Source organism: Alexandromys fortis, unplaced genomic scaffold, assembly GCF_014885135.2.
Source record: "Alexandromys fortis isolate MF-2015 unplaced genomic scaffold, M_Fortis_MF-2015_v1.1 scaffold_3, whole genome shotgun sequence".
NCBI classification, from domain to species: domain Eukaryota; kingdom Metazoa; phylum Chordata; class Mammalia; order Rodentia; family Cricetidae; genus Alexandromys; species Alexandromys fortis.
Window position 1 is genome coordinate 23,683,766 of NW_026067909.1, and position 10,775 is coordinate 23,694,540.

General features: G+C 45.2%; 1 protein-coding gene across 8 annotated transcripts in view; it reads right to left on the reverse strand.

Annotated features, from left to right (window-relative positions):
* Nucleotides 1-10,775, reverse strand: part of Mcph1 (microcephalin 1) — a 212,397-nt gene that overhangs the window by 143,263 nt on the left and 58,359 nt on the right. For all 8 annotated transcript variants that reach the window (XR_007590844.1, XM_050137333.1, XM_050137331.1 and 5 more), the window contains exons 10-11: nucleotides 7,444-7,481; nucleotides 5,110-5,272 (exon numbers count right to left, since the gene is read on the reverse strand). Coding sequence is in view for 7 of the 8 variants with exons in the window: in XM_050137333.1 (XP_049993290.1) it covers nucleotides 5,110-5,272; nucleotides 7,444-7,481 (201 nt within the window). In the remaining variant the exon portion in view is untranslated. The remainder of the gene's footprint in view (nucleotides 1-5,109; nucleotides 5,273-7,443; nucleotides 7,482-10,775) is intronic.

Genomic DNA, 10,775 nt, shown 5'->3' on the forward strand with positions numbered 1-10,775 from the left:
CTGAAGAGCCTGTCTTCTGAAGGGAGGATAAGATACTGAGCAAGCAGAAGGCAGACCTGGTTCTGGGAGCTCTCAGCTTTGGTTCCAGAATGAGTAGCAGTGAAGTGAGTGTTGTGAAGTGAGAGATTCAGACACACGAGTGACAGGCTTTGTTCTGGAGCATTTTGATTCCATCCTAGATGCCAGTAAACCAAGGGAAGAGAGAGCCCCATCTTGATCACATCACCCCAAGGTAGAGGCTTATTCCATCCTTTCTGAACCAGAAAGCACTTGATTATTTACTGTATTAGTAGGAATATTTGGATTTATAGCTGATTTAACATTTATAACCTCTTATCAAGCTTTGTTTGTGAACTGTTTAGACCTGGCATCTTAAAATTTGAGATAGGTGGAATTCTCCAGGGCTGCCAGTCTGATTCTGACTAGCGACAGAAAGAACTAGAGAAGGGAAGGACTGGGGTCACAGGACACTCTGCTAGCTGTTAGTGGCCACAAGCAGGTAAGAAGGCTGCCAAGAACAGCAAGCAAGGCACCAGGTGAGGAGAACGTTTGACGCAGCCTGAGTCCTGGCGGACACTTGGTCACATCAGCTTATTTTCTGTGGGGTTGCTCCTGTTCTCCCACGTACAGGAACCGGCAGCACCAGCTCTTACTTATATGTCAGACGATTCAGTCATGAACTCCGAGAAACATGGATTGTTGACTTTTCAGAAAACAGAGAGAACACTGAGGAAATTAACTGCTTTGTGAGCACGCAGGAAATCATTAGCAAAGTTCTCAAATAGAAAAATAATGGAAGACTAGGCAAAAATTCACACTGAACTGCTACAAAATCACCAGGAGCTTTTGTGACGAACTGGCCAGAGGCAGCCATCTGACTTTGAAGGACGGCAACAGTGGTCTTTCACAGAGGTTTCCTGAGAACACTATACAAACCCTGAAATAAAAACATTCTCAGAAATGTTTTCCTTGGAGCTAAGTCTCTGATGCTAGCCAAAGAGAATATTTTAAGAATCCCAGACTACACTGGAGATGGAGTTAGAGGAAAACCCATGGAGGGTGAGGACTTCTGACAGCAAGATCCACGCCATCTTTCAGGATAGAGTATGAAAACTCATGAACATGAAGGGAAACCGCAACCTGTGGAGGCTGTAATGTTATCTATGACTATATGCTGCCTGGAGATGCAAATGAAGTTGGATGTTAAACTAGAAATTTTGGCCACTGATCTTCCTAATGGTGGCAGCAACCATCTCTCTCAAATAAATATATTATGTTGGTATTGACTCCTTTTCAAAATTCAAGGAGGAAATCTAGGGAGATGGTTTGGTCAGTAAACATGGACCTTGCAAGGGTGAGGACCTGAATTTAGACCCCAGAACTCAAGTAAAACACTAGGTACAGTGGTGGTGCACATCTGTAATGCCAGTCACGGTGAGCCGGGGGGCAGAGACGGGCAGACCTCTGGAAGTTCATGGGCCGAGAGTCTGACAACTTGGCAAGGCTCAAGGCCAATGAGAGACTCAAACAGAAGTTAGAAGGTACTTGGGGAACAACACCTGAGGTGAACCCCACATATGCACCATGCATGCGTGCTCCTGTACCTACATGTGCAGTCATATGTGAACACACTAATGTAAGCAAAGTGAAACAATGGAATAATATAAAAGCAAGAAGGAAGGCTGTGCAAGAAGAGGTAACCCCTGCCTTCTTGTTGAAGACTGGCATAACTAGAGAAAAAGGCCTGGTTAATTTCTTGACTTGTTCCTGAAGGTTAACCCTAGCAGTATCGGTAGGCATGTGCTGGTAGAGAAGGGAGAAGCCGGCAGCTGTTACAATATGCAGAGTTCCCGGAACAGATATCGCTTCTTGTGGCGGACTCACGTTTCCCACATAGTGCTGTGTTAGCTTTTGCTGGCACTGCAATCGTTTGCATTTTGCCTAAGATTCAAGTCTCCAAAACAGTGTTGTCAAGATCTGAAGGGGCTGCCTGCGGTGATACAGTACTCAAAGGCTTGCAAGAAAGTTATAGTATTGGATTGGATATCAGGCCTCCTTTCATAGGAAGAAAAACGTATCTGGATCTGTTAACCAGGGCAAAAATCTATAGCTGGGAAGACACAGGCCCTAGTGAGGAGTTCGCTACCGGCATGAGGCTGGGTGTAGCCAGATGGGCATCTAAATACTTATGTCTTAGACTGGCTGCTGGCTAATAAAGAACCTCGTAACTGAAGGTAATGGCTGCCGCTGAGAACTTAGCATCTCCATCACCCTCTGCAAGGCCTAGGGGACAGCATAGAAAAGAGGGTACAAAGATGATGACAGCAGAACGATGAGAAGAGTTCTATGATTCTGATTTCTTTGTTTCACGCGTTGTTATTGCATATGACTATGGTGACAGTGGATAGTAACTGGGGTGGTTTGAATGAGAAAGGCCCCCACAAGCTCCTACGTGTGAAGGATTGGGTGGTGTGGCCTTGTTAGAGCAGGTGTGATCCTGGGGGTGACATGTGAACACGCTGAGAGGGCTGCACCTTATCCTAACAGCCATGGCAGCCGCTGAGGAGCTTCACCTAGCAAAGCAGCGCAGCCAGTGATAAGAGTTGTTTTTAAATAAGTTGGTCAGTTTTGTGAAGAGTGATTTATTTAAGCAGCCCTGATTTGAATGACCGTCTAAACGTAATGAGTAACTGGAAAATCTGAGTGAGGAGCTGTCCCCTGGCACTGAAAGTGGTCCTTGTGATGTGCTAGGACAAAGTAATGCAGCTTGTTTCTGGAATGATCTAGTTCTGGAGAAGGGGAGGTGATGTAAGGAGGAGGTGGAGATGAGCCTTGAGTTAGGCACTGAAGACAAGAGACTTGTAGGGGGACGGTTATTCCAGAAGGATCACGGCCACTCGGGGTGGCAGTGATAATCATTTTGGTAGCAAAACTATTTGACACTTGGGGAAGTGGGAGAATGGAGTTTCTGTTCCATTTTTAGAAGGTCCATGAAGTGGACAGAGCAGAGTTTAGGGGGCCGTATGTGATTAGTGAAGAACTGGCGGACACTGAGCAGAAGTGTGAGGGTTCTAATATTGTGAGGTGCAAAGGGCATCTCATTCCCATTCCTCTGTCCTCCGGAATGGGCGGGCCTCTTGCCTGAGTCCAAATTGAGTTAGGTCCTAGCTTAACCTGAACTACGGCAGGATTTCTGACAGCTGAAGGAAACAAGCATTTTCCAGGAACTTGAGGAACTGTGGTTCCCATCAGGCAAAGGAGTCGTTTTGCTTACCTGTGGCGGAAGGGACATATGGCTCTCTACTGACAAGTACCTGTGGCTGCATATCAAAGCCCGTGCTGGCCTCCAGGCTCCATCAGTCCCCACCCTAGTCTAACTCTTGCTCCAGCTACTGGCCCCCCTCATAACCACCCCCCAGTCTCACTATTCCCACACCAATCCCCTGCTCTCTCACTCTGCTCTATTCTAACCATTTGCCGTTCTCCCTTCTCGTGTCAATACATAGCCCTAGCCACACCCAGTCGGTTTCCTTTTCTCTCGGCTCTAGACGCTTCCAGATGCTTCTGGATGTTCTCTCTTATCCACAATAAAAAAAAACCTTAACTATACCATGGAGCAGGGATGTTGGCAGTTCCTTTGCTGTGCCCCCTTACAGACAAGTGTCTTTCTGCAAGTTGACAGAGTGTTCCAACTCTCATCCGGTCTCTTCTAGCTGCCCAGCTCTCAGAACAGACTGACACAGAATCGAGTATGGATACCTATATATGTAAAGAATACCCTTCTGGAGTCGGGTGATGGCGGCGCATGGCTTTAGTCTCAGCACTCGGGAGGCAGAGGCAGGTGGATCTCTCTGTGAGTTCGAGGCCAGCCTGGTCTACAGAGTGAGTTTTAGAACAGCCAGGGCTACACATGGAAACCCTGTCTTGAAAAACAAAACAAAACAGATTACTTTTAATGTTTTGCACATCATAATTTTAAGCACACATCTAAGTCTTTTTGCGTGTTTTCCTGTGTGTGCACATGTGTGTGGATGCCAGAGGTTCCAGCTTGTGTCATTCCTCAGAAGCCACCCACCTTGTTTCCTGAAAGTGCATTCCTCACTAGGACCCACCCATTAGGCTACACTAGCCTCGGGATCTGCCTATAGCTGCCTCCTCAGTGACAGAAGGGATTCCAAGTTCACGCAGCACACCAGACTGTTCATGTAGGCCCTGGGATTTGAACCCAGGTCTTCATGCGCAGCAAGCACTTTAGCGATTGCAACTCTCCCCATCCCTCTTAAGCCTTTTGTAACAGAGAGCAGGGTTATGACACGGGAAAAAGACTTAGAGCCATTCTTAACAGTACATCTGCAGCTTGTTTTCACAGCATAATCCTACAGGATTAAATTGACCCAGTATTAATGTAGTACATTCTTGGGCGAGGAGAAAAGAGCATGGGAGTCAACGTAACACAAGTAACCAATGCTGCTGCTCCCATCAGCAGTGAGCTGATGGGCTTTGAAGTGACCCCTAGGCTGAGGATCAAAAGGAAAACACACTGACTGACAGACTATCACAATCTATCAATTATGAAAACGATAATACATTTTTAAAGACTGCCTTAAATGCACAGAAAATAATGTTAAGGATACATGCGTGCTTGGCGAAACATATCCAAATGGGATTAGACGAACATGTTTCATCCTAAGCAAATCCATCTGTGCAAACAATCTCTGGAGGGATTTTTTTCTTTTTGGCTTCTGAGCCATCAAGAGCATAGTTCACATCACTCCTTAGTCAAACACACAGCAACCCTCACTGGCATGTGAGAAAACCCAGTTTGTGTTTTCAGACCAAGCCTGTTCTGATCTTATTTCCACTGGAGGCTGGGAGTTTAAAAGGCCCCCGCCATCCTCTAGGCTTAGCCTCACCACACTCTCTGAGCGCTCTCAGTGTGACTGCAGGAAGAACACCCTCCCTGGCTCTCAGTGTGACTGTAGAAAGTACACCCTCCCTGGCTCTCCTCAGCGCATGTAAGCGCAGGCATGGCTACTCACTTCATCTCCTCAGATGGAATGGATCTAGCAAGTACCTCATTTTAAAGTAAAGGATGAGCGCAAGGCTTACCCATTCGTAAGAGAGAATCCAGCATCCCCTGGCAATTCCCATCAGCACGTTCAGGGTGCGGACAGACTTCCCCACCAGCACGTGGGTGGTGGACTCGCAGACCTCAGGTGTAAACGAGAAGCCTTTCAGTGTGTTCACCACCTGGATGATGAGAGTTTGCTTCCTGTGGACCAGAGAGTCAGCAGTCAGCCATCACGCTGTGTGTCCGTTAGACAAACAGAGGCTCAGAATCTGGCTTCATTTTAGCTACAGGGCTCGTACCTTGGTTTCTTTACAAACAGGAACATGGGATTTGGGGAAACGAGAACTTTTCAGATCTCAATTCCAAGCCCATGAGGCTACCCACGGTGTCTCCAGAGTCACACAGGCTGTACAGGGACATACAGGCATTAGAAGTCAGCCTCCTGACACCAGTCTACTGTACACCATGCACTTTCATGCATTTCTGTGTGCACATGTTCTTCTAAACTATGCACGTGTGTGCACATGAGCCATGATGTGTGTGGATGGCAGGACAGCTCGTGGGGGTCAGTTCCTTCCTTCTACCACGAGAGATCTAGGAATGAACACCAGGTCCGGTAGTGGAACCTTTGGAACCTTTGTTCACAATAACCCCACTAGCTCAGAACCTGAATTATTACTTGCTTATTTTACTTTGAAAACGTAATATTATTGGAGTGTCAAATGCAGTTTTCCCATTAAAAGAAAAAAAAAGAAGAAAGGACTCTAATTGAATTATCTTTTTAATTCTCAAAGTTCACTAGCATCTTTAACCTGTCATTCTCTTAATGGCTGGCATGCCTTTCTATTTTTTTTTTTTTTTTTTCAAAATGTTCTTCTGGTATTCTAGCATCCTTACACAGGCCTTTAGTTCCAATCGGCCACTTCTTTCTCTTCCAGTATGCACGGCCCCTGCTCCAGCACTGTCTGAAAATCCCTAGTGAATCACAAGCTGCGAGAAAGGCCTTCTGGGCCAGGCTGTGGTCTCTGTCGGTGGTGGAGACAGGAGCTTTCTTCCTCTCCGCTGGGGCAGCACAACGGGTGGCCTGCAGTGACATCTCCTAGTGCTTGCTGGCTCCTGAGTGCTTCTCTCCAAGTCTTATCTTGGGTAAATAGTCCCCAAGAGCTCAGCCTCCCCGTGAGAAGGGCTGGCCTGGCTCAACTTCTAATCTTAGGGCTCCACAGAGTGGGTGGAGATGGCCCCTCCACAACTGACCTGGAGACTTTGTGCTTGTTAGCATCTCAGAGAGGATTAAGTTTAGAACTTCTCTTCGGAATATCTGGTCTTGTCTGTTCCAAGCCTGGCAGTTACAGCAGCTCATGAATGTGCTAATTGGGAACAACTGCCCTTTTACAGCCTTGTTAATCAAGGGAGAATCAGACCATCCAAGGTCTCAAGATATGTAAAAAGTGTAAGAGGAGAAGGGATCAGGGGACTGCACTGCGGAAAAGTTTTCTTTTAAAACCTTTTAATGAGAAAAATAACTGGCGGTCTTTTTTTTTAACTTACAGAATAATCAAGGACTTTATCACCTTCATATTCAGTATTTCCAGAGTAGACTACCTGAAGTATCCATGGCACATCGAAGGTACTAATAACAGTAAGAGGGCACTCGGTACTTAAAGTTCCAGTGCTTTTGTTTGCACGCCATGGGCAGGAAAAGGAGCCCACCACAAACGTGTTCTACGTGCACATGCTTCCTGCAGCATGTTTTCCCTGAAATGGCTCAGTGTTTTGATGAATGTCTTAAAACCTCAAAACCTACAATTGATATAAAAAAAAATGTGGTTTTCCTCTTTAAGCACAAATTTGAAAATCCGTTGCAAGGAATATAGCACTATATATTTTTGTTGGATGTTCTTTATTGTGCTAAATGTTTAAAGGAGATGATAAGAGCCAGCCAGCAAGCCATTATAACCCTTCCACGAGATGCAGAGATATCTGCCTTAGACCACATGGAGAAAGCTTTCTGCCATCTCAAGATCTGTAAGAAAATGTTTCAACCCACACTGCTCAGTTTATTGAACATCCATGGGGTGAGGGGTAGAAAACAAAACCATTAGGAATTAAGCAAGTAAAGAGGACAACAAAAATAAATAAATAAATAAAATCTCTTAATGCTATGCAAAGGACCCAAAAAGTTTTTTGTACTCGACAGCCCACATTTAACTACATTTTCAATTTCTGATGACCTTCTAACCCCATACTAGTGATATCAAATAAAAGTGATCCAGTCCAGTTCTGTAAATGTCCTGAAGGCACGAAGACCTACAGTATATACAAGGCTAAATTTTTACAATGAATGGAAAGTTATCAAAACAACGAGTACTTACTCCAATGGCATGCTTGTCATGACTAATGTTCTCATTGGCTAGAGATTGCAAAAGAGAAGAACAAAAAAAAAAAAGTCAAAAATATATGAAAAATTTCCAACAGAAATAAACTTTAATAAGTTTTTTGAACAGTTACATCACTTAAACACAAACATTTAAGCATACACACACACATACACACACAGATACACGCACAGAGATACACAAACACACACACACACACACACACACACACACACACATATATTACTGGAATAAAACCATCATGGCTGGGAAGGCAGAAGCTTGCAGCAGCTCAATGTGTGTGAACACTCAGGAAGCAGAGATAGATAAATGCTAGTGCTAGCTTGCTTTCTTCTCTTTAGTCAGTCTGGGACCCTTCCCAGCCACAATCGACTGTGTCTTCAAACTGTGGGCCTCATGATGAAAAGAACAGTAACTAATCCACTCGTGTGTGAGTGTGTGTGTGTGCTGCAGAAAATGTAAACGTCTTGGAAACGAACTTAGATACATGAGTGCGCTACTCACCCCCCCCCCCGCCAGAATTTGCTGATGTCTTTCAGCCAGTGTGTATTCCATGGGATTGTGTGAATTTTGCAACTGAAGTGAGGAGCCTCACTTGCTCTTGAATGGAGAAAGCGAGGAGGGGAATACAAAGGCCTTCAAGGATGCGCCTGATACTAAGGGATGGGGCCCAGACACATACACTTAGGGAACATGGAGACTGAAAATGCTGAGGGAAAATGAATCTAAAAGATGCCCAGAGGAAGAGCTCTGAGGATGAGTTAAGCTAATAGAATACCACTTCCTTCTAGAACATCACACAGTTTCCTCTTATGTACTTCTGATAATCCATATGGAATAACAACAGCACAGCTTTCTGATTGGCTCTAGACACACCCAACATTATTCTTGTTGTATAGAACATTGGGGACTGCAGACCCTCAGCCCCTGAATTTTCTATGACCCCTCGCCTGCTGAAGTAAACAACTTGTTTTCCTATGCTTGCAGCTGCTCTGAGCACGAGACCCTCATGAGTTCTTGATGGCAGGGGAGTGGTTTCTGGTGGGCTTGCAGCTGAAAAGTTACGTGAGCTAGGGCATGACCATTAGTCAAAGAGAGCCCTATATAAGCTGCCCTGGAAAACAATAAAAGTGGCATTCTTGTTGCAAGGATGACCATGTCTCTGTCTGTGTGTGTGTTTCAATCTCCAGCCCCTTGCACGACTCGCAAACCATTGTGTGGTAGACAGGCAGTACGGTACAGATGGACTGTACAGCAGAGACTATCCTTTAGTGTCATCTCTGAAAGGGCAGGGGTCGGACAACTCAGGGAGCCACAGGCCAGGGGTGGGACAGCCCAGGGGCCACAACTGCAGGGAAGGAGCTGCTGCTAGCCTTCTGGAGCTAGGCAATTTGATGTCAGGCATCCCTGCCCTACCTCCCTGTCCCTCGTCCCCTGCCCACCACCACTTTTCTTTCTTCCTTCACAAGCTTGTTCTCTGGAGTGACCACATGGGTTTAAATCCAGCCACGTCATCTCTGGAGTGACCACATGGGTTTAAAAACCAGCGATGTCAGCACAAGGCTGGCAAATCCCAGCTTCCTATGTGTGTAGACTCTAACCTCCAGACTCTAGTGCTATGCTGGCTTCACAGTTCTACGTGGAGGTCTAGCAAGGGTTTTCAATTTAATTTGATCAAAAACTAAACCACTGCACTAGCCAGACAATTAGGAAAGAAAAAGAAATAAAAGAGACCAAAACTGGAAAGCAAGTAGTAAAACTACTTCTACCCACAGATCGGATTTTACATGGGTTGTTTTTCTGGCTTTTTAATAAAAAGTACCCACAAGAACTAAATAAATTCAACAAGGCTTCAGGAAGTATGATCGACACGCAAAACCAGTTATTCTTCTACAAATTAGCAGTGAACGATCAGAAAAGGGTATTAGGAAAACAGTTCCACTGACAGTTATGAAAAGGATAACACAGAATAAATTCAATAGAGAAGGCACAATCTGTCTACTGAAAATGAAGAAAAGCTGTTGAAGGTCAGGGGAGAAGGTTTGGTGGGTAAATCGCTTGCTGTACAAGTGTGAGGACTGGAGCTCCGATCTCCGTGAACCAAGCAAATACTTGACAGGCATTTGTAACCCCGTTACTCAGAAGTCACAGGAGATGGTTACAGCAAGTTGGCTAGCTAGATTAGTTGAATCACCAAGCACTGGGTACAAACAAAAGACCTTGGCTTACCATATAAGGTGGAGACGGAGCAAGGAAGACACCTAATGTCAATCTCTGGCCTCCCCCTACTACTCAATTAAAAACAAACAAACAAAAAGATCTCAAGGGCCAGAGAGATGATTACTTGATTGAGAGCACTGGCTGCTCTTCGAAAGTACTCATGTTTGCTTCCCAGCACCTACAGGGCAGGTTACAACCAGCTGTAACTCCCATTCCAGGGGACCTGATGCCCTCTTCTGGCCTTCTAGGCCCCAAACACACGTGTGCTACACAGAAATACATGCAGATACAATACACATAAAGATAAAAAAGAAGTATTAAAAAAAGATCAAAACCTCAATTTAAAAACTACACAAGCAGCTCTAAGAGACAAGGTTCCAAAGAAAAGGAGCAAATGGCCATCAAGTAAACAGAAAGATGCTGCACATCCCTAGTTACCAGGGAAACCACTACAACCCATCGAGAGGATGCATCACGCTCATCGTATCAGCAGTTTAAAACCAACACGATAGAAAACAACAAGCCTGATGGGATTGTGAAGAGGCTGGAGACTCGGATGCAACTGGAAGGAACAGTCACAGCACACTGCTAATCTGGTCACGTAGGCTAGAGACTTGAAATATATATCCAGTGTGACTCCTCCCATTAATCAAGGAAATTCCTAAGAACATGACAGATATTGGCACCTGTACCTGTTAGAGGTGAATGCAAAAAAAGAAGACTGTTGATGCATGGAAAAATGGATGGTTGTATGGCAAAGTAAATACAGTCCCCAAAGCTGCAAAACATCTGACTGCAATCTACAACAGCTAATCTTGATTGCCAACTAGATAGGCTTAGAACCACCATGGAAATAAACCTCTGTTTGACTGAGAGGCATTACCTGGATTAAGTTAGCTGAGGTGGGACCCATCCTAAATGTGAGCAGTGCCAGCTGATGAGCTGGAGCCCTGGCTGACCACCAGCGCCCAACTCTCTCTATTCTGGGCTGTGGTTGTTTACTCTGTAAATTAAGACTGCCTAAGATCTGAGAGTCAAACAGTCCCACTGGTCAGCCTTACAGACCAGGTTATGGAAACACACACCTT